The following is a 24,572-nucleotide window of genomic DNA, read 5'->3' on the forward strand; positions in this document are numbered from 1 at the left end:
TAGATTCATTTGTATCTTTTTTTTAAGAGTCCCTATATAAATGATACGATGTTTGTCTGTCTGGCTTTCTTCACTTTGTATGGTAATCTCTCGATCCATCCATGTTGCTGCAAGTGGCATTATTTTATTTTCTTACTGCTGAGTAGCATTCCCTCGTATAAATATGCCACATCATTATCCATCCATCTGTGAATGGACGTTTAGATTGCTGCCATGCCTTGGCTGTTGTAAATAGTGAACAGCGAATACTGGGGTGCATGTATCCTTTCAATTACAGTTTCCTCCAGATATATGCCCAGGAGTGGGATTGCTGGATCATATGGTAGTTCTATGTATCAGTTCAGTTCAATTCAGTTGCTCAGTCATGTCCAACTCTTTGTGACCCCATGAATCGCAGCACGCCAGGCCTCCCTGTCCATCACCATCTCCCGGAGTTCACTCAGACTCACGTCCATCGAGTCAGTGATGCCATCCAGCCATCTCATCCTCTGTCGTCCCCTTCTCCTCCTGCCCCCAATCCCTCCCAGCATCAGAGTCTTTTCCAATGAGTCAACTCTTCACATGAGGTGGCCAAAGTACTGGAGTTTCAGCTTTAGCATCATTCCTTCCAAAAGAAATCCCAGGGCTGATCTCCTTCAGAATGGATTGGTTGGATCCCCTTGCAGTCCAAGGGACTCTCAAGAGTCTTCTCCAACACCACAGTTCAAAAGCATCAATTCCTCGGCGTTCAGCCTTCTTCACAGTCCAACTCTCACATCCATACATGACACTTGGAAAAACCATAGCCTTGACTAGGCGGACCTTAGTCGGCAAAGTGATGTCTCTGCTTTTGAATATGCTGTCTAGATTGGTCATAACTTTCCTTCCAAGGAGTAAGCATCTTTTAATTTCATGGCTGCAGTCACCATCTGCAGTGATTTTGGAGCCCCCCAAAATAAAATCTGACACTGTTTCTACTGTTTCCCCATCTATTTCCTATGAAGTGATGGGACCAAATGTCATGATCTTAGTTTTCTGAATCTTGAGCTTTGCCAAGATTGCCAACTTTTTCACTCTCCACTTTCACTTTCATCAAGAGGCTTTTAGTTCCTCTTCACTTTCTGCCATAAGGGTGGTGTCATCTGCATATCTCAGGTTATTGATATTTCTCCTGGCAATCTTGATTCCAGCTTGTGCTTCTTCCAGCCCAGCGTTTCTCATGATGTACTCTGCATATAAGTTAAATAAGCAGGGTGACAATATGCAGCCTTGACGTACTCCTTTTCCTATTTGAAATCAGTCTGTTGTTCCATGTCCAGTTCTAACTGTTGCTTCCTGACCTGCATACAGATTTCTCAAGAGGCAGGTCAGGTGGTCTGGTATTCCCATCTCCCTCAGAATTTTCCACAGTTTATTGTGATCCACACAGTCAAAGGCTTTGGCATAGTCAAGAAAGCAGAAATAGATGTTTTTCTGGAACTCTCTTGCTTTTTCCATGATCCAGCGGATGTTGGCAATTTGATCTCTGGTTCCTCTGCCTTTTCTAAAACTAGCTTGAACATCAGGAAGTTCATGGTTCACATATTGCTGAAGCCTGGCTTGGAGAATTTTGAGCATTACTTTACTAGCATGTGAGATGAGTGCAATTGTGCAGTAGTTTGAGCATTCTTTGGCATTGCCTTTCTTTGGAATTGGAATGAAAACTGACCTTTTCCAGTCTTGTGGCCACTGCTGAGTTTTCCAAATTTGCTGGCATATTGAGTTCAGCACTGTCACAGCATTATCTTTCAGGATTTCTATGTTTAGCATTTCTTAAAAAGCATTTATTTATTTGGATGCATTGGGTCTTAGTTGAGCCACGTGGGACCCTCATTGCATTGTGCAGGATCTTTGATTGTGGCGCACAGTCCCTTTTGCTGTGGGCAGAGGGCTCAATAGTTGCAGCAAGCGGATTCCAGCCTGCAAGAGCTTCAGAAGTTGCAGCCTATGTGCTCAGTAGTTGTGGAATGCAGACTCAGTAGTTGTGGAATGTGTACTCAGTAGTTGTGGAATGTGGACTCAGTAGTTGTGGAGTGTGGACTCAGTAGTTGTGGAGTGTGGACTCAGTAGTTGTGGAGTGTGGACTCAGTAGTTGTGGGATGTGGACTCAGTAGTTGTGGGATGCGGACTCAGTAGTTGTGGGATGCGGACTCAGTAGTTGTGGAGTGCGGACTCAGTAGTTGTGGGGTGCAGACTCAGTAGTTGTGGGGTGTGGACTCAGTAGTTGTGGGGTGTGGACTCAGTAGTTGCAAAACAAGGGCTTAGTTACTCCGCTGCATGTGGGATCTGTTTCCCTGACCAGGGATTGAACCTGAGCCCATGCATTGCAAAGCAGATTCTTAACCACTAGACCACAAGGGAAGTCCCTTAATTGTAGTTTTTGAGAGAATCTCTATACTGTTCTCCATAGTGGCTTTGTCAATTACATTCCCTCCAAAAGTGTAGGAGGGTTCCTTTTTCTTCACACTGTCTCCACCATTTATTTGTAGACTTTTTGATGATAAGCGTTCTGACCAATGTGAGATGATACCTCATTGTAGTTTTAATTTGCATTTCTCTGATAATTAGGGATGTTGGACATCATATTTCTAATTTTATTTTTATTTCTGCTTACTTGGTTTTATATATAACTTCCTTTATTTTCTAGTTAATTTCCAGCCTTAGCCATATTTTATATTTTCAGGTATTTCCATAGTTAATGGTGGTTTTCCAAGGTTTTTGAATTGAATATACAAATTAATACTGTCCAATAGAAGTATAGCATGTCCCACATATATACCTTTAAATTTAATATCATATTGTACTATACCTAGTATATTCATAATTTCAACAAGTAATCAGTATTTTTTAAATATGAAGCATTTGAATTCTATTTTTAGACTTTATGTAAGTCTTTAAAAACTAGTGTTTATTTTGCACAGACAGCATTCTTCATTTGTTAGAGGCACTTTTAAAGCACTCAGTCATCTGTTTAGAGGAATATTTGCTTCCTTTTTTAATAACCAAAATATTAACAGTCAAGACTATAACTTTACCTTTTATTATAGCTTTGACTACATCTCATAAGTTTTTATAGCTCTTTATTTCCTAAGTAATCTATTGTTGTATATTTGATTACACTTTATTCTGTCTTTCAAACAAGTAACTGGCTATTTTTTAAATTGTTCTTCATTCTTAGTCCCAGTATATAATTTGTGCAATCTCTATATTCTGACATTCACAGTAGAATCGAAGCTTATAATGAGGCTTGTTTCAATTTTGTCTGATTCATACACTATTTAAGTCATCTGATACATTTTCTATTCATTTAATCATTGAAAGAATTCTAGTGATTTCATTTCCATCACTATCTGTCTGTCTTTTTGTGTTTTTTGTTTTTTATTCTTTCTCCCTCTTTCTTATAAATGGTTTAGCTGATGACTTTCCTGCCATTTCCCTCAAGGAGCTACTCCTCAAGAAAAAGCCATCAGTATCAGTTTTCTCAGATGCTTTTCATTTTCTAAGATGATTTTTTTTATTTAAATGTATTTACTTTCAATTGGAGGATAATCGCTCTACAGTATTATATTGACTTCTGCCATATGTCAACATGAATCAGCCATAAGCATATGTATGTCCCCTTCCCCTTGAACCTCCCTCCCACCCCATCCCATCTTTTTATGTCTTAACAGCTTTTGTTTTATGTATTTTGAGTCTGCACCATACAGTATATAATGTTATCTATAAGGGATTGTTATTCTTATCTATAAAAATTATTTTTATTTTACTTAATGAATGGTGTCTTGCAAATTACTTTGATATTACTTATGCATGCATGCTCAGTCACTCAGTTATGTCTGACTCTTTGCAGCTCTAGTGACTGTAGCCCACCAGGCTCCTTTGTCCATGGGATTTCCCATTTCCCAGGCAAGAATGCTAGAGTGGGTTCCCATTTCCTCCTCCAGGGGATCATCCCGATCCAGGGATCAAACTCACGTCTCCTGCATCTCCTGCTTTGCAGGTGGATTCTTTGCTGCTTGAGCCATCAGGAAAGCCCGGTTGTACTCATGTTTTAATTTTACTTTATATTTGCTAGTGGCTACCAATGTTTTAGTATTTTTAAAAGGACACTTTTATGTCTGTTTCTCATTTATCAGACTTATGAAAGTAGTAATAACGTGTGGATCTTAATGGTCTAAATTATTAAATCTTGTGTGCTTTACAATCTTCTGTACTTTTCCCACCTGTATTCATCAGTCTTTAGTGATTTAAACTTGGATTATTAGGTTACTACTTCTACTATGAACTTTTTATTCAGATTACATTTAATTATTAAATATCTTCTCTCTCGAGGATTTTTTATATATAATTTTATTTAGTTTTACTTTTAGCTGCACTGGGTCTTTGTTGCTGTATGCGAGCTTTCTCTAGTTGCAGCAAGTGGGGGCTCCTCTCTAGTTGCAGTGAGCGGGCTCCTCATTACAGTGGCTTCTCTTGTTGCAGCTCACAGGCTCTAGAGCTCAGGCTTAGTAGCTGCGACTCCGTGCCGTTGTGGGATCTTCCCAGACCAGGGATTGAATTAGTGTCCCCTGCACTGCAGGGTGGATTCTTAACCACTGGACCACCAGGGAAGTCCTCTCTTGAGGATTATTGCTGGATTTTGACTCAATCTTACAACCAAAATTAGAATTATTTACTATGACTTAACTTTCTATCTGGTTTCAAGTTTTCACTCCTGGTCCTTCTCTATCATGATTTTCTCGGAGTTGAGGAATACATCTTTTCTTTTTGGCTGGACCATGCATTCAGAGCAGGAGACCTAAGAACCATGGGTTCGATCCCTGGGTCAGGAAGATCGCCCAGAGAAGGAAATGGCAACCCACTCCAGTATTCTTGCCTAGAGAATCCCGTGGACAGAGGAAACTGGGGCCTATAGTCCATAGCATTGCAAAGTCAGACACCACTGAAGCAACTTAGCATGTTCTCACACATTCAAGAGAGTTTTCCATTTTTATCCTTAATTATAGTTTTAAAATAAAGTTTATCATGTCAACCATTTTTAAAGTATACAGTTGTCATGTTAAGCATAGTCATATTGTTATGCAATCAATCCCCAACATTTTTTAATCTTGCAAAACCAAAATTCTAAGCCATTAAACAACTCCTCATTGCGCCGTTTTCCTAGCCTCTGGCAGCCAACATTCTATTTTCTGTTTCTATAAATCTGACTACTCTAGATACCTAGAAGAGTGGAATCATACAGTATTTGTCTTTTTGCAACTAGCTTATCTCACTTTAGCATAATAACCTCAAGGTTTATCCGTGTTGTGGCATGTGTCAGAATATTCCAAGATGGAAAAGTATTCTATTGTATGCATATACTCCATTTCCTTCATCCATCTGTCAGTGGACACTTGAATTGCTTCCACCTATTGGCTATTATGAATAACGCTGCTGTGAACACGGGTGTGCAAATATCTCTTCAAGATTCTACTTTCAATTCTTTTGTAATATATGCCCAGAGTGGAATTGTTGGATCATACTGATAATTCTATTTTTAATTTTTTGAGGAATCACTATACTATTTTCTATAGCAGCTGCACCATTAATTTTTTTTCTAAAGATAAGTATGTAGGTGGGATTTTTTAAAAACATTTGCTTGTGTAAAATGTCTTTGTCTTGCTTTCACTCATAGCTAGGTGTGTTCTTTTCACCTCAAACATATGAAGAGCTTGCCTCAGTGTCTCTGAATTTTAACATCAATTATACAAGTATACTGCCAACAATATTTTTGTTCCTTTGTAAGAAACCTGATACAGGTTTTCCTTTTTTTTTTTTTTTCCTTCAAAGCTCTTTTTAGAATTTTTCTTTTTCCTTGAAATTAAAAAAGAAATTCTCCTGTTAAGTATAAATAGTAGGGATCTGGAACACTGTGAACCCTTTTTGCCTAAAGAGACAGCTCTTTTGGAGTTTTCTTGTTTGTTTTCAACTTAAAGTTTTTCTGTCTTCATTCCATGTATTCTGATGTCCTTTCTGAAAAGCTCTATAACTCATGTCCACTCTCTCTTCTCTGTCCTTTTCCTCCTTGCTTATTTTTATCTATTTATTTTCCAAGTCTGTCTCATGTACCACTTTTTCTGCAGCATCCATCCTATCCTTTCCTGCCTCCAATTCAAATTTCATTTTGCTATGGATTTGCTACTTCCTTTGGTTCTCTCCTACCCCCAGTTCCAGTTCATGCTTCATCTCAGTCTAAGGCTTTCTTGTTTTTCAATCTAATCACATGTCACAGAATCCGTGGTGTTGTTCTTAACAGACATACAATCCCACATGTTTGTACTTGGGTTTTTTATTTCATTTATCTTTGGCTTATTGTAGTTGACATTTTTAGAGTTTTGCATTTCCCTTAGATTTTCAAAATAAGGCTCCCCTGTTCTGCAATGCAGGATTTTTTCCATAGACGCCGTATTTCTTTTCTCCTCCCTTACCCTTGAATGAGAAAGGCTGGATTTGGTTCTGGTGTTCACCATGCGGATCATCCTTAGAGTTGCTCAGCATGTACTCAAGTAATAGTGGAGTCTCCCCTCAGACCTGAAGCTGGTGGCCTCACGTGCACATCCCACGTTCAATTCGCATATTTAGCAGGTGTTCGGTCTTCTAATGAGCTTTGCTGCTGCTGCAAAGTCGTGTCCGACTCTGTGCAACCCCATAGACGGCCTCCTACCAGGCTCCCCCGTCCCTGGGATTCTCCAGGCAAGAACACTGGAGTCGGTTGCCATTTCCTTCTCCAGTGCATGAAAGTGAAAAGTGAAAGTGAAGTCGGTCAGTCGTGTCCGACTCTTAGCGACCCCATGGACTGGAGCCCACCAGGCTCCTCCATCCATGGGATTTTCCAGGCAAGAGTACCAGAGTGGGGTGCCATTGCCTAGCCCCAAACAGAATCCTCTCTCCATGCCTCTGATTATCAGGAGGAAACTGAGTCAGGCTGTTGTTCTTTGATCGGATATACTCGTTGTGTAAAAGCTCCAGTCCTGGGTTTGCAGTGTCCTGAGGCTTTTCCTTCCCCAGAGGGCTTTTGCCTGAGAACAGCGTGCCTCTGAGGACTCAGGGAACCTCCTCATCTCCTTCTGCCCCTAAATCTCCAATGATCAGAGTTTGAGCCATTCTGATAGGAGCTGCCATGGTGCACAGGAGCAGGGTCTTGTTGGTAATTACAGGCTCTTTGCCTCCTGGCCAGGGGCAGACACAGGGAGGGCTGAAGTTTAAGCTCCCTCCCCATCTCACCCCTGCCTGGGTCTTACGGGTAGGGGGCCAGACTGCTCAGGAAAAATACGATCTCTTGGTGACAGCATTTTAGTTAATGGTAAGGACCCTGCAGCGAGCTGTGATCTTCCTTCTTAGTGTTATGGGACTTACATCTGCCTTCACGGGCATTTTTATGGGAAATGGAGAAAGGGTATCTTAGGCACTGATACAGGGGGATTGTTTTAACTCCCACGTTGGCACATTATAAAGGCCTAGCATTGTGGTTCTCAATGATGGCTGTACATTGAAATCACTTGGTACATTTCCAAATGTACCAGTGTCCTGGCCCCACCCTGGCCCATGACACAAGCCTCTCTAGGGTGGGCTTCAAACATCAGTAGCTTCAGAGTTCCTTTGGTGAGCAAGCAGGGCTGAGAACATTAGCTCAGAGCAGAGAGCAATGGACGGGCTTAGGTTCTCATTCAAGTTATGTACTGGTGACCTTAGTCAAGTCCTTTCAGCTCTTTATAACTCAGTTCCCCCCATTCTAAAGTGGGAATGGAAATGCCCGCCCCTGCTCTGACCACATAGAGATCTAGTGGGATAAACAGCAGTTAAGAAGATAGAATCACCAAAAGTCTCATGACTTTGAGGCCAGCAGTACAGCACCCTGGGGTAACCAAAACAATTGAACACAAGAGGAAACAGGTTGTAGAATCTGGTACCATTGCAGGGTCTGGGGCAGCAGGCAAAGTCATTCATTCATTCACAAGTAACCAGAACACTACAGGGAAGCCCCTATGGGAGCCGCCTATTCCAGATTCTGTACTAGTAAAGAGATCCCAACTACTTTGGGGATTTCTGGCAGACCATGGTTGTATCAGTTCAGGTTAGTCACTCAGTGATGTCTGACTCTTTGCAACCCCATGGACTGCAGCACACCAGGCCTGCCTGTCCATCACCAACTCCCCCAGCTTACTCAAACTCATATCCATAGAGTCGGTGATGCCATTCAACCATCTCATCCTCTGTCGTCCCCTGCTCCTCCCACCTTCAATCTTTCCCAGCATCAGGGTCTTTTCCAATGAGTCAGTTCTTCGCATCAGGTGACCATAGTATTGGACCTTCAGCTTCAGCATCAGTCCTTCCAATGAATATCCAGGACTGATCTCCTTTAGGATTGACTGGTTGGATCTCTTTGCAGTCCAAGGGACTCTCAAGAGTCTTCTCCAACACCTCAGTTCAAAAGCATCAATTCTTCAGCACTCAGCTTTCTATATGGTTCAACTCTCGCATCCATACATGATGACTATTGAAAAAACCATAGCTTTGACTATACAGACCTTTGTCGGCAAAGTAATGTCTCTGCTTTTTAATATGTTGTCTAGGTCTGTCATAGCTTTTCTTCTAAGAGCAAGTGTCTTAATTTCATGGCTGTAGTCACCATTTGCATTGATTTTGGAGCCCAAGAAAATAAAGTCTTTTACTGTTTCCATTCTTTCCGCATCTATTTGCCATGAAGTGGTGGGACTGGACGCCATGATCTTAATTTTTTGAATGTTGAATTTTAGGCCAGCTTTTTCACTCTCCTCTTTCACTTTCATCAAGAGGCTCTTCAGTTCCTCTTCGATTTCTGCCATAAGGGTAGTATCATCTACATATCTGAGGTTATTGATATTTCTCCCAGCAATCTTGGTTCCAGCTTGTACATCATCCAACCCAGCATTTTGCATGATGTACTCTGCATATAAGTTAAATAAGCAGGGTACAATATAAAGCCATGATGTACTCCTTTCCCAATTTGTATACAGGTAGCCATTTCAGTGGGAAGAGGGTGGCAAGGCAGGAGGCCTGAGAGGTGGGCACGAGACCCATCAGATCTGTGAATGTGAGTGGACCTCCAGGGACAGTCTGATTGATGGCTTCATGGAAGTTTCAAACTTCGAAAGTAAATAAGAGCTTGGGCTCTGATATACTATTCCAACTTAAAAACATCATTAAACGGAAGGAAAAAAGTTTGGTCTCTAGAGCAGGTAGACCCTGGGTTCAAATCCTGACTTTGCCATCACCTTGTGGCCATGGGTAAATTGCACAACTTCTCTGACCTCGGCTTCACCATCTATAAAATGGGGCAGTAACAGGACCTGCCTCACAGGATCGTTGTGACAGTTAAATGAGACAGTACAATTAAGGTGCTGTCACCCAGCCCCTGATGTGCCACCTGAGGCCCCATATGCCCTTTTAGGTTTCTCTATAGCACTTTCATCACACACAAGGGACAGGCATTAACCAAGTCATCCAGGAAGACCTTCCATCACTGCAGATTCTGAGATCCAGCACTGAGGACATTGACCAGCCAAAAGAAGCCGTGGGAAGGGTGCTAGACTGTGGGAAAGACTGGTGTCACACTCTACAGCCTGTTCCCTCCTAGGTTCTATTTCTTCTGGCGGTACAATCATCCAGAGCCAGAATCTTGTTATTTATTGTCTTTGAGTCTTCCCTTTCCATCACATCCACAGCTCACCACTTAGCAAGTACTGTCTACCTTGGCACGATCTCTTGTCCCAATCTTGTATCAGTCAGCTACTGCCGCTTAACAAACAACCACAGAAATTTCAGTGGCATTCCTGTATCAATCAGCTACTGCTGCTCAGCACCCAACCACAGAAATCTCTGTGGCACACAGTAATAAGTATTAAGATGATGTGTATGTACGTTGGCTGGGAGTTACCTGATCAAGGTTAGATTTGGGTGGGGCCCTCCATGTTTCTCTCATCCTCCTCCTGGGACCATCGGCCAACCCACAGATGGTCTTCTCACAATGATGGAAGAAGCATAGGAGAGTAACTGTAAATACTTAAAGCCTCTTAAGGCTTGGGATCAGAACTGATACCCTGTCACTTCTGCCTCTTTCTGCTGACTAAGGCAAGTCACATGGCTAACACAAAGACAAAGGGAAAAGGGAAATATATCTTAAACATAACCTAACCTACCACAGATTCTTATCTTTCAACTGCCAGAGAGTTCAGGTTTTTATTTCATTCTGTCTGGACTTTTGCAGTGGCCTCCTTTCTGGTCTCCACACCTATGCTATATTAACCTTCTGAAGAGCACAGGTATGATGATGGCATTTCAGTGATTCCCCAGAACCTTCCCTATCAACCAGCACTTGGAACACGACTCCTTGGCTTGCTTCAGTTATCCGCACTCTAGCCCCAACTTTCTTTTTCCCCGCCCTGCCCCCATTTTCCTTTCCACCTCACCTATGCTGGGGTGATTGTTATTGTTGTTTAGCTGCTAAGTCATATTGAACTCTTTTGTGATCTCATGGACTATAGCCCACCAGTCTACTCTCTCCGTGAGATTTCCCAGGCAAGAATATTGGAGTGGGTTACCATTTCCTTCTCCAGGGGATCTTCCCGACCCAGGGATCAAACCCGAGTCTCCTGCCTTGGCAGGCGGGTTCTTTACCACTGAGCTGCCAGGGAAGCCCACTGACACTGGGGGCAGACTGGCAGATACCTCCCTGTTTCCCAAACGCCCGTGTTACCTTCCCCACGCCTTGCCTGTTGTCATCACTCCACCTGAAATATCCCCAATTCCCAGGTCAGAAGCCTAACTCTTCCACAGTGCTGATTTTCATTTGAAAGGAGTAACTCCTAGCTCAGAGTTCCTCCAAAGACTTTTTTACCTAGATCTACCACACACACACACACACACACACACACACACACACACACACACACACACACACACTGGCTTTTAGTATCGTCTGTCTTATGTCATAGTTATGAATGAACATGTCTTATTCTACCCTCTAGAACAGTGCCTGGCATGCAGTGAGGCACTGATATTTTTAAGGAGGATGAATGAATGATTGCTGCTAGTTTTTCTTCTGTGCCCTAGGACCCTGGCTGGCAGGGGCCATAACTGTCTTTAGCCAGTGCTGTGGCCAAGATGCCCACTGCTGGATGTATGGTCACCCTGCCTCCTGCAAGGGCATGATGTGGAGATTAGCAAAGCAGATAGTTCAGCCATGGGGAGGAGGTGATGACTGGGAAAGGTGTTGTCTCCCCTTTATCTCATTCCTTCCACCTCCGTATCTGGGTCAGTGAGGCAAGGCCATGCAGTTGCTTCAGTGGTGCCCTACTCTGTGCAACCCTATGGACTGTAGTGTCCCAGGCTCCTCTGTCCCGGGGATTCTCCAGGCAAGAATACTGGAGTGGGTTGCCACGCCCTTCTCCATGGGAATCTTCTGGACCCAGGGATGGAACCCGAGTCTCTTCTCCCACACTGGCAGGCAGGTTCTTTACCACTAGTGCCTCCTGGGAGACCCAAGGGAAGGCTGCAGGGGCTCCTCAATCTGAAGAAGAGGTGCCATGGCCAAAGGTCAAGGTGGTCTTTCTGCCCACCAGCCAGTCTTCGGCCTTCACGCTTCAGCCACGGGTCCCCCATCCGACTCCTTGCGGCAGTCACGGGGTTTACCAGTTGCTCGGGGGCCTCGCCTTAGCCAGAAGGTGCTGTGGCGGAGTGGGGTGGCCCCCGGGCCCCCTCCTAGCCCCACGCGGCTCACAGAGTCTTTTGTGCCTCTGCAGAAGGACTTCACGGTGCGGGAGGAGCTGCAGCAGCAGGACGTGGAGCGTTGGCTGGGCTTCATCACCTTCCTGTGCGAGGTCTTCGGCGCCATGCGCAGCAGCACGGGCGAGCCCTTCCGCGTGCTGGTCTGCCCCATCTACACCTGCCTCAGGGAGGTAAGCCGCTGCCCGGCCCTGACCACGCGCCTCTCCTGCTCCCGTGTGCCAGGAACGCGGCAAGGCCCGAACCACGTAAAGTGATCAATCCCTCGGTTAAGAGAAACGGGACTCCCCCGGTGCTTCTGTTTACTCTAGCCAGGTTTTTGTTTATTGAGTTTACGTGAAAGGAAATAGTTCCCCAAAGGAAAGTGTGATGAACTGGGACTGTCGTCTGTTCATGCTGTAGAACACAGTCTGCAGAATGCAAGTCTACAGAAAATATTGTGCTCTGAGTGAATAGATCTCTGGACTGGACGGGCTTACTGCTTAATTATTTGTTTTTAAAAATCGTTGCTTCTACATGGCCTCTGAAAAAGAGGAAAATGAGGGTGATCAGGAAACTTGTAAGAAGCAGGAAGTCGGTGGGGGACTGTGTCCTACCAGGTACCGTAATCCACTGTGGAGGGCCGTCCTTGGTGGCTCTCTGGGCTAGAATGGGAGGGACAAACACAGAAGCTGTTCATGTGGCCGGTGAGGGGCTTGTGGCTTAGAACACAGGAGTGAGAAGGGAACAGGACGAAGGCCATTGGCATTCCAGTTGTATCTTTGAGTTAGAACCAAGAGGACTTGCTGACGTGCGATACCGAGGAAGGAGGAAGCCGCGTGGGGTCCTCAGTTATCAGCCTGCTGGCACCATTTCCTGAAGAGAAATAGATTGGGGGTGAAAACCAGGGATTTGGCTGCCCATGGTCCATCTTCAAGGCAGCTCTCTGTCTGCGCTGCTCGAGTACAGTTGTCTGATGATCCAGAAGAGGTCAGCCCTGGGGGCACGATGTTGACCTGTACTTGCTGCTGGGGGCCCACCCAGGGGTGGCTGAGATGGAGTGGAGGAGGTGGACGAGGCCAACAGGCGGGAAACAAGCTGGCAGGGGCGATCAGCACAGGCTTGATGCAGTGGGGACCGGTCAACCCACAGCTCCCAGATGCTGGCCCCACCCACCCTCAGCAGCTGATCCCAAGGTGTGGGGAGGGGCAACCTCTGGGGAATCAGTGGGACCAGGGCAGAGAAGTGGCCTGGGTTTGGCAACAGGGAGGGGCACCACGGTGTCCGCGGAGTGAGCACACACTGGGGAGTCAGAGGAGGTGAAGGTGTGAATGGGGAAAAGTTCTTGGAGAAGTATTTCTGTGAAAGGCCCCAGGGAAGGGGGACTTGTCACGAGATACTTTTGTGTTTCTGAAAGAAGGGAGAGGGTATCTGGAAACGTTTCTGAAGTATCCGTTTGTAGGAAAACAGCACGTGCATTCCAGCCTGAGTGGACCCACATGAAAGCAGAGCATGCGGGCCTCTCCTGGGTGCTTTGTGACCCCTTTAAGCTTCGGCCACTCCACGGAGCCAGAGATGCTTCTTGACAGGTGTACTTGAATTCAGACTTGTTTCTCAGATTCAGTCAATGGCCTCTTCCAGCTCTGCTTCGCTCTCCAGGTGCGCTTAGCTCAGACCACAGCACCAAGACAGGCCGTGGCTGTGCTTTGTGCCTCCCTTTGGAATGCCTTGAAGTTAGCCCTCTTGGGGACCGGGGGCTGACCCAGATGGCCTCTTGGGGTCCCCCTGTCCTTGCCTGAGTTTCCCTGCACCCCGACAACCTGCCTCAAGGCAGGGAGCAGCACTGCTTTGGGGTGATGACCTGGATTGCCCGAACACGCTCCCTCTGCGTGATCTGGGCACCTCCTGGTGTTGCTGTCACCTCTCCCCCAGACAGGAAGTGAGGCTGCAGCTGAGCCCTGGCCCTGGCTGCCAAGACATCTCTGACACCGCCTGAGGTAGTGCGAACCTTCTGGTGTGAGATCCAGAAGGTGCCAAGAGGTCTGCACAGACCAGAAATGAGGAGCCCTCCTGATGCCCACTTGTTGGTTGCATTAAACTCTTCAGGGTGTTATCACCCCGGCCCGTGGTAAACTTGAAGGGTAAATAAATAAATTATCGATGGCTTTCACCGTTTGGTAAAGAGGAAACCACTGTCCTACATTCCAACCTATCTGCTTGAGGCCACATAGGGAGACCCCTGAAATCTTAGAGTCAGTTGCCGCCTCCTCCACCTGATTACACATACACGCATACCCAGGCCTGACCCACATCCTTCCAAAGCAGGATGAGCTAGTTCTCGGATGTTTCTAGAAGCCAGAATCATCACTGCTGTCTTCCTCTATGCTGGACAAGTTTAGGCTCTTCCCCCAGGGCCATGCAGATGGCTGACCCCAAATGTACAGAGCCTACCCTGTCCAGAGGTCCTCCCAACTGCCAGAACCATCCCCAGGCTGGCATCTCTGGCTGCCCACTAGACACATCCCAAGTCAAGCCTCAGAGCCTCGAACAGGATGTACCAGCAGCACCCCAAACCCTCCTGCTCAGTCCCTGTCCTCACGTGGCCCAGACCCAGCCTTTCTGCTCCCCCTGTGGCCAGGCAGCAGTCCCAGGCCTCCCCGATTACCCTTCCTCAGCATCATGGGGACCCCCACTGCAGCCACGGCTTTGGCACTCCCCGCCATGGCTTCCCCTCCTCTCCTTCCTTCCATGCCGCTGAGCCGAACACAAACCCACAGGTCATCTTTGGTGCAAAGAGTCTCATTTGGAACAAACCGAAGGAAGAAGAAGATACAAAATCCTCAGTCTTAGGGTCTTTGGGCTCATGGAGGCCACCTTCACTGGACATGTGGCTCACTCAGATTGAACCTGTGCTTTACCCCTTCAGGCTGGGGGACATCCAGCTCTCTAAGAGCTGCCCTGCCCTAGAACGAGGCCCATGGGCATTTGCTTCCACACTCTGACCTTGTTGAATTAACCTTCTCTCAAGTCACCCAAGCTTGAAACCTTGGACTCTGTCCTTGAAGTCTCTCTCTCTGGCCCTGAAACCTTCCCTGCCGGCCCAGCTCAAGTCCCTTCTTCTGGAACCACCTCCTGTCCCCATCCCCCACCAGATGCACCAGGAGCTCCTTCTGGGGGAGGCTCAGCACTCCATCCTTACAGCTCCATCCTTTTGACATCACCGTAGTGGATTCTTTAGTGTTGACAACAGCTCAGTGGAAGGCATTGTCCAAAGCACTTCATACATTCTTCTGTCTCTTAACTGGGGCAACACCCTGAAGATTATCATCCCCATCTTCCAGAGAACAGAGCGGTCAGACAGCTTGCTCATGGCCACACAGCTAGTGGGAGCAGAGTCAGTATCAGAATTCGGATCTGACTGCCCAAGTCCCTGCTCCTAAACCTCCTGCTTCACTGCCTTACGAGTCGAACAGGAGCAGCTCTTTTTCTATTCTCGTCCATACCCAACGCCTGCTCCGTGGCGGAAGCCAAAAAGATCTTTGTGGAATTGATTCTGTTTTTGCCATAAATAGCATGTGCCAATCAGAGATCCCTCTTCAGGGGATGAAGAAGAATAATTTTCAGTGGGCTCTTCAATTGTGTTAGAACAAATCGTTTCTGCCAAGATGATTTTCCAAGGGATTGAGGAGTATTATTGGCGACCAGAAACTATGTGAATCTCCTTGCCCTCCTGTTTACAGCTCGTATTTGCCTCATGAGCTCTTCTTAATGTTTTAAAATGTTTCTCATGGTAAGAACACTTGAGACCTACTCTCTTCTCAGATTTTTAAGTGCACAATATAGTATCATTATCTGTAGGCATAACGTTGTACAGCAGACCTTTAGAATTTATTCATTTAGCATCACTGAAATGTTATACTCGGTGATTAGCAATCCCCACTTCCTCCTTCCCCCAGCATCTGGCAACTCCCATTCCAGTCTTTGTTTCTATGAGTTTGACTAGTTTAGATCCCTCATATAAATGGCAGCTGCAGTGTGTGAGCACAGCGTGTCCAACTCTGCAACCCCGTGAACTGTAGCCCACCAGGTTCCTCTGCCCTTGGGATTTTTCAGGCAGGAATCCTGGAGCAGGTTACCATTTCCTCCTCCTGGGGATCTTTCCGACCCAGGGACTGAACCTGCTTCTCCTGCTTTTCCTGCATTGGCAGGCAGATTCTTCACCACTGAGCCACATGGAAACACGTAATATTTGTTCTTCTATGACTGCTTATGACACTTAGCATTATGTCGTCCAGATTCAAACATGTTGCCCCATATTATGAATCTCCTTCTTTTTAAAGGCTGAAGAGTATTCCATTATGTGTATAGATCACATCTTAAAATCTGTTTGTTTGTCAGTGTATATTTAGAGAGTTTCCACGTTGGACGCTGTGAGTAGTGTTGCCGTGAACACAGAAGTGCTAACGTCTCTTCCAGATCTTGATTTCAGCACTTTTAAAGAAATACCCAGGGTGGGACTGCTGGATAATATTCTGTAGAAGTTCTATTTTTTTTGTGTGTTTGTGGAACCTTCCTACTGTTTTCCATTGAAGCTGTACCATTTTGCATTTGCATCAGCACTTTACAAGAGATCTAATTTCTCAACAGTTTTCACCTTTTGTAGTTATACATATCGGTGTGTTTATTACGGCCTTCCTAACAGGTCTGAGATGGTTTTGACTTGCATTTCCTTGATGATTAGTGACCTTGAGCATCTTCTCCTAAACCTGTCGACCGTTTGTTATGTCTTCTTTGAAAAAATGTCTATTCAAATCTTTAGCCCATTTTAAAATTCTGGTTATTAGCTTCTTTTGCTTTGGGGTTGTAGGAGCTCCTTCCGTGTTTTTGAACATTAACCCCTTGTCAGATATATAGTTTACAAATATTTTCTCCCATTCTGTAGGTTATCTTTTCACTCTGGCATTTCCTTTGCTGTTCAGAAGCTTTTTAGTTTGATGTAGTCCCGCTTGTCTCTTTCTCCTTTTGTGATTTTGGTGTCGTATCCATGAAATCACTGCTGAGACTAATGTCATGAGACTCTTCCCATACGTTTTTTTCAAGGAGTTGTAGTTTCAGGTGTTGTGTTATAAGTCTTTAATCCATTTTGGAATTTATTTTTGTATAGCATAAGACTCCAGTTTCATTCATCTGCATGTGGCTATCCAGTTTTCCCAGCATCATTTGAAGAGACCATGCTTTCCCCATTTTGTTCTCCCAGCATCTTTGTCTGTATCTACTCCCTCTCAGTTGACCAGACCTGCCTGGATTTATCTCTGGGCTCTAAACTCTGTACCATTAGTCTATATGTTGATTCTAATTATTATCGCTTTGGAATGTATTTTCAAATCAGGAAGTGTGGTGCCTCCTGACTTGTTCTTTTTCAAACTATTTCAAGATTGCTTTGACTATTTGGAGTCCTTTGTTATTCCAAATGAATTTTACAATTGTTTTTTCTATTTCTGTGAAAAATGACACTGGAGTTTTTATTAGATTACACTGAATCTGCAGGTCATTTTGAGTAGTATTGACATTTTAAATATATTAATCTTTGAATCCAAGATCAGGAACAAGACAGAGAATGCCCACTGTCATCACTCCTATTCAACGTAGTACTAGAAGTCCCAGCCACAGCAATTAGGCAAGCAAAAGAAACAAAAGCTATCCAGGTCGGAAAGGAAGAAGTTAAATTGTCTGTTTGCGGATGACATGATCTTGTATATAGACAATCCTATGGTTTTTCCTATGGTCATGTATGGATGTGAGAGTTGGACTGTGAAGAAGGCTGAGCACTGAAGAATTGATGCTTTTGAACTGTGGTGTTGGAGAAGACTCTTGAGAGTCCCTTGGACTGCAAGGAGGTCCAACCAGTCCATTCTGATGGAGATCAGCCCTGAGATTTCTTTGGAAGGAATGATCCTAAAGCTGAAACTCCAGTACTTCGGCCACCTCATGCGAAGAGTTGACTCTTTGGAAAAGACTTTGATGCTGGGAGGAATTGGGGGCAGGAGGAGGAGGGGATGACAGAGGATGAGATGGCTGGATGGCATCACTGACTGGATGGACGTGAATCTGAGTGAACTCCGGGAGTTGGTGATGGACAGGGAGACCTGGCGTGCTGCGATTCATGGGATCACAAAGAGTCGGACACGACTGAGCGACTGAACTGAACTGAACTGAAAGACTCCACACAGAGAAAAACTGTTAGGACTAATAAATGAATTCAGTAAATTTGCAGAATAAAAATCAACATACAAAAACATCCATTGCATTTCTGCATGCTAACAACAGGGCTTCTTCCCTGGTGGCTCAGTGGTGAAGAATCCGCCTCAAAGCAGGAGACACGGGTTCAATCCCTGGGTCAGGAAGAGCCTCTGGAGAAGGAAATGGCTACACACTCCAGTACTCTTGCCTGGGAAATCCCATGGACAAGGGAGCCTGGCGGGCCACAGTCCATGGGGTTGCAAAAGAGTTGGACACGACTTAGCGACTAAACAACAGTGCTAACAACATACTCTCCGACGAAGGAAAGGAGGGAAATGAGCTTATTTGCAGCAGCATCAGAAAGAAAGAGACACTTAGGAATACATTTAACTCAGCAAGTGAAGACTTGTGCCTTGAAAACTACAAAATACTGATGCAAGAAATTGAAGAAGATGGCTCAACAAGTACTGAGCCATCCCTCGACTGGTTTTAATGCCATTCTAAGGACCTTTCAGCCTGCTAAGGACCTCGGTCAAACTGTGACCGCAAGGGTTCCACACACAGGAGGGGTGTGATCAGTGTTTGTGGCCTGAGCTAAGGGTTTCATCATCTCCCGTCTCACCTGGAGCCAGTCTGCAAGGTTTGGGATCTGGCTTACCCAGCACCTCCCCGCATCTCCTTTTTCCTGACCCTGCAAGGCTCCCTGCCACCTTTGTGGACCTGGTGGTGATTTTACTAGACTCCTCCAAGCTATCACTACTTCTCTCTGGGCTGCTTACTTCAAGAGCTTTGTTAAAAATTCCTCTGCAGGGAATCCTGGGCTGGCTTTTAACCCCTTAACACTTGTGTCTTCTGAGCCTGCTTTCCCAGGGCACCATTTCTGTCCACTCCTTCTCACCCTTTCTCCCTCCCCCAACCCCCCATCTTCTCTCTCAGGATTCCCACCCCCTCTGCCCTCTTCAGTCTGGCAACCATCACCGGAGGTCAGGAGGAGAGGAAGGGAGGCGGTGCCTCGGTCAGGAATCTCTCTGCACCTCTCTCTGACCCCCACCAATGCCTCCCTCCACTTGGCTCCCTTGCTCTCCTTCCCTCAGGCCCCCGAAATCCCATCTGCCCCTCCATCTATGCCCTTCCTCTGAGGGGTGTCTCTGAGCATCACACCCCCAACCCCCAGGGATGCAACTGGCTGGGCTCCTCGAGAGGCTGGCAGGCGCAGGCCAGAGGGCAGGAGTCAGGCTTCTCAGGAAATGAAATTGCTCCACTCAACAATGAGAGGGCCACTTTTTTTACTTTTTGCGTGAGCGTGCATTCAATTGCTCACATTGTTTTGGCTCCAGGGGGAAATCTGACCTCGGAAAAGGCTGCGATGAAGTGGGTGTGGGTGGAGATCCTCCGCTATTTTCATAGGGCTCAGAGAGTCCAGTAGAACATTCTTCAGGGGTACCTTTCCAGTGGGACCAGTCCCCCTTCCCCAGAGCAGGAGAGGGGGCTGTGGATGGATCTAGTCAGGGCAGGGCCCTCTGTGGCTGGAAGACATTGAGGACGGCTGTGCCCCGGGTAGTGATGTACCATAACGGGGAGCAGAGACTTAGAATGATCGTCCATGCTGCCCAGGACGCTCCCTGGAGCCGGGGGCGGGGTGCGGGGCTGCCCCTTTGCACTTTGGGAAGCTTTTACAAAATGACAAATTCTCAGATCACTACTTCAACCAATTAAATGGAACTTTCTGGGGATGGGGATTTGAGGAGGCAGGGGAGTGAGGGAGATTTAAGCTTTCTGTGCAACTCGAATGTGCAGCCAAGGTTAAGACGTGCGTTTCATGAGACCGTGATGTGCAGAGGGCACATGGGAGGGGGACCACCGGAAGAGCCAGAGACACCTGAGTTTGAATCCCACCTCTGCCACTTACCAGCTATGAGCATGCAGGCCAAGCCGCTTCAGTCGTGTCAGACTCTTGCGACCCTATGGACTGTAGCCTGCCAGGCTCCTCTATCCATGGGATTCTCCAGCCGATAATACTGGAGTGGATTGCCATGCCCTCCTCCAGGATATCTTCCAACCCAAGGATCAAACCTACATGTCATATCTCCTACACTGGCAGGCAGGTTCTTTACCACTAGCGCCACCTGGGAAGCCCCTAGCTATGGGGCTTTAACCTAATTCTTCATCTTTCTAAACCTCAAGTTTCTATCTTGACATGGGAATATTGGGAATAACTCAGTCTGAAGGTTAGTTTTAAGGCTTAAAATAAGTGAGATATTCATATAAAGCAAGTGGTGTGTGATAGCCCCTCAGTGAGCTGACACGTTGTGGACTGCTGTTGAAAGCAAACCATATTCTAGGCATTGCTCACGAGAAGAATTGCATCACAGGAGCCTCAGAAAGTCAGATCCACTCTCCTAACTGGGCACCACGGTCCCCCATGATCACAGCCCCTCTTCCTGGAGAACCTCTCATGAGTCCCACAGCTCCAGCCATCCAGTTCTGGTTGTGTTTCCACAAAAGATCTCTGACATTCCTCCTGCCTCCAGCATGATCTTCCTCCTCTTCCTGTTGCCTGACTCCAGTCCACCTTCAAGGCCAGGCTCACTTCCCACCGTGTCCCCACCCAACCCTGGTTTACTTTTGCTGCAGCACATTCTAGAACTTGCATCTGCAGAGAGCTGCTGACACAGGCCCTCTGGACATGTCCTTTACCAGTGGTTGTATTAATGCCTTGTGACCTCATTTGGGTTGTTTTTAAATCATTTTCAATCTTCCACTGGGAGCTGAGAATAGGCCGAGTCTCATCTAGCATGTAACCCCGACTGCATTGTGTTTGGGACTCTGTGCTCATTTGGTTTGCGACAAAGCTACTTTCTTTCTTTCTTTTTTTTTTTTTTTAATATTCATTTATTTGGCAGCTCTGGGTCTTAGTTGGCAGCACATGGGATCTAGCTCCCTGACCAGGGTTAGAACCCAGGCCCCCCTGCGCTGGGAGTGCTGAGTCCTGACCACTGGATCACCAGGGAAGTCCCAAAGCTACTTTCTTATTTTCATGCAAAAGTTTCCTAGTAGTCCTGGAAAGAAGGAATGTAAGTTGTGACCCTCCTGCAAGGAGTTTGCAGTCCACTAGCTACCACTCCAGTACTCTTGCCTGGAAAATCCCATGGACGGAGGAGCCTGGTAGGCTGCAGTCCATGGGGTCGCTAAGAGTCGGATACGACTGAGCGACTTCACTTTCACTTTTCACTTTCATGCACTGGAGAGGGAGATGGCAACCCACTCCAGTGTTCTTGCCTGGAGAATCCCAGGGACGGGGGAGCCTGGTGGGCTGCCGTCTATGGGGTCACACAGAGTTGGACACAACTGAAGTGACTTAGCAGCAATAGTTACCACATGCGCAGTGGTCTGTGAATATTTATGATGGGTTGTACAAGTTGTACAAATACAGAAGTGGAGTAAGTTTAGGAGTGTGGGCAGCCGCTGGGGGCAGAGAGGAAGGGGGCCTAGAGCTTAAGGGGAAGTGGGCTTTGGACAGGTGTTGGCAGGGAACAAGAAAGTCCCCCATGAAGAAGAGCTTGAGCGGAGGGCAGGGAGCTCAGCCTGTCTGTATGAAGAGACAGCCTGGTGGGTGGGCTGTGGGCTGGCCTTGACTCATAGCAGGGGCATTCTGGTGGACACAAGGTGATGCTGGGAACCTCCCTCTCTGAGAGCATTTTAAGCTGGAGAGCGACACCACAGAGAGCGTAAAGGAGAGTTTGTTTATTCATTCAACAAACACTGAGAGAAAAATGCTACTTCTTTACCGAACCCAAAAGTCTCTCAGACACTTCCTGCTCGATTCTGTGCCGAGATTAAAGTCAACTAAATCTGGGGCACTCCCTAGCCAGAAAGACCCACGAGTCACTCAGTGCATGGCGGAAAGTACAGTGCTCAAAATAAGGTGAGAGTGGGAAGCGGGAATGTGGGCGCCCAGAGGCAGATGAGGCAAGATCTGCCTGGCAAGGGCACCTTAGCTGAGAGCGATCCGACTGGAACTGTCAATCAAGCAGGCTAACAAGCAGGAAGGGAAGGGCTGGAAGGAAGCTTGAAAATTCAGGAGAACCTTCCTCCTCTGTGAGCAGTTTATTCCAGCCTTCATCTTAGGCATAGACCCCGTGTGGAGTGTTCCTCTGACAATGCACCCCTTCCTGGGGCAGGTACACAGGGCCTGGGCACCAGTTTAGCCTCCAGTCCCTCCAGGGCTGGCAGCTGCCGTTATGAATACCCAGGTTAAGCAACCATGCCTGTAACCTCCACAGAAATAACTCCCCACCCTTCTTGTCCCCTCCAGAACTGCTGTCCCCTCTTCCACTTGGCAGCCAAGATGCTCTGTGGTATGACGCGGCTGACCTACTCAGACAGCCCCCAAAACAGACAGACACACACACACGCATACACACACACACACTGATGTGCCCGGATCCGAGGCTCCCCTGATCCTTGACCTCCTCAAGATACAACTCAGGGCTCACCCCCACCCCCAGACCCTCCCTCAGCAACCCCGCCCCCCCCCCCCCACTGTCCTACTTCCTTAGCCAGACTCTGCAAACTGAAATGTGAAATTTGAAGCCAGTGTTCCCCTTAGCAACCATGGTAACACAGGATCTGATAGAGAGCCTGGAGTTATAAAAATACCAGCTTCCACCAGACACTGGTTTCCAAAGGGAAACCAGTCTCCACGCCAGAACCGTTTTTAAACCGTCTTTAAAACTCAAAAGAGATTTCCAAACCCATCTCAACATGGCTCAGGAGGGCATCTCTTCAATTCCGCTTTGGAAGGCGGGTGCCGGTTGCATGCTTTCGGTATTTTCTCTAAGAAATTTAGAAATGCAGAAAGGATGTGGCTCTCTGAGAATCTGGTAGCTGTGTTAGGATATACAGGTGGGAAAGGTTTTTCTTAAACGGCCAACATTCGAGAGATATATATATATTTTAAGGTTTAGATCGAATTTCTGCCGCTCCTTCCACGTTCCCTCCCAGCCCCCAGCCCCATCAATGCTCCTAATTACAGAGGGGAAGTGATTTGATCTCTGTCCCCTTCCTTGAAGAGTTTTAATTAACATAACCGTTTTCTAGCAGGAATTCTACGTTTAAGCCCTGGAATGGCGAGGTAAGAGAATTGGCTAAACTCTGCTTAGGGCCGAGAGGGGTCCTCCAGCCCCTCCCCTCCCCCACGGAGCCCCCGCGGCTCGGCCTCTCGCCTTATCCCGGCGCTGCCTGCAGGGGGCGCCCAGCCTTATGGGTTGGGGGTGGGGGGCTCACCCGCCCCAGCCTCCAGACCCGCCCCTGCAGCCCTGGGCGGAGGGGCTCTCCCCGCCTTCCCCCAGCTCCGCGCTCTCCTCCTGCCTTCCTCTCCTCCCCTGGGACCATGCCTTGTAATTTTTAAAAATATTTTAACTCAGTAATTAATGTCTGAACTTCAAGAGGCCCCTGCTTTCTGCGGAGTCTCGCGGAAGGCGGGCGGGGAACGGGGAGGGGTCGGGATTCGGATTTTTTCTAGGCTGGCGAGTGGAAGGTGGAGGGTAAATCGTTTCTCGCTGGAGTTGTGGGTATGAGATACACACACAAACATATATATGTACAGCGTGTACACATACGCATGCCTCTGCCCATAGATCTTTTAAATCCTTCGGATTTTAAAGAAAGGAACCTTCCTCGTGGCGTTCTCTCAGTGGGCTGATGTCAGAGCCTGCTCAGCCCGCTTGGAAGCACGAGGGAAGTCAGGCTGAGACAGTTTGAGTGTGTGGGTCGGTGGGGAGGGGAGGTTGCTGGGAGGGAGAAGGAAAGATCTTTATAATTAGAGGATAAGAAACCAAGCATTGTGGGGTAAAAATAGCCATCATAACTTCAGATAATCCAGAAGTAAACAAAAACAACAACAAAGAAGCCCACTTCCTACCTAGAAGGAGGTTGTAAGTAAGCATCCCCACTGATTGCTGGCCTGGTCAGGACCCATCTGCACCCCCACGGAACATCACCCCAGAGTTTGCCCGTCCCCTATCCCAGCTTGGCTAGGCCTTTCTGCTCCAACTCAGGTCCCCTCCACCTAGCAGTCTGGGTGTCTTTGAGTGTCAAGGGCTAATTGGACTGCTGGGGCCTGGGCCTGAACGTGCTGTGCATGGCCCTGCCTTTGCAGAGCTGCTGTCTCCTGGGGAGGAGAAGTGCAAACACAAAGTCCCCTCTGCTAGGAGCTGGTGCCTAAATCACACACAGCTCTCTTCAGAACACTCACTGAGCTTCCTTTAACCAGCTCCAGCTACCAGAGTCAAACCGTTTAAACCCAGCAGCTGCTGATACCACCCCCTCCTTCGCTGATGCTCCTGCTGGGTAGGTGACATTTAGGCAGCACTTGTTGGTCTGAAAACCAGGTTAGGAACCACCTCTTCTCCTTTTTTCTGTGCACGTCAGGTCCTAGCCAGAGCCCAGTCCCTTATGGAGGACTCCATTGTCACCGGCGCCAGCAGTGACAGTTGGTAACGGGTGGCCCGGGCCAGGCCAGTAAAGAAGGG

General features: G+C 47.0%; 1 protein-coding gene across 7 annotated transcripts in view; it reads left to right on the forward strand.

Moving 5' to 3' along the window:
* CTIF (cap binding complex dependent translation initiation factor) overlaps positions 1-24,572 on the forward strand; it is a 326,137-nt gene that overhangs the window by 270,401 nt on the left and 31,164 nt on the right. For all 7 annotated transcript variants that reach the window (XM_060405512.1, XM_027960717.2, XM_015103729.3 and 4 more), the window contains one exon: positions 11,838-11,993. In XM_060405512.1, coding sequence (XP_060261495.1) covers positions 11,838-11,993 — 156 coding nt within the window. The remainder of the gene's footprint in view (positions 1-11,837; positions 11,994-24,572) is intronic.

Source organism: Ovis aries, chromosome 23 (genome assembly GCF_016772045.2).
Source record: "Ovis aries strain OAR_USU_Benz2616 breed Rambouillet chromosome 23, ARS-UI_Ramb_v3.0, whole genome shotgun sequence".
NCBI lineage: Eukaryota > Metazoa > Chordata > Mammalia > Artiodactyla > Bovidae > Ovis > Ovis aries.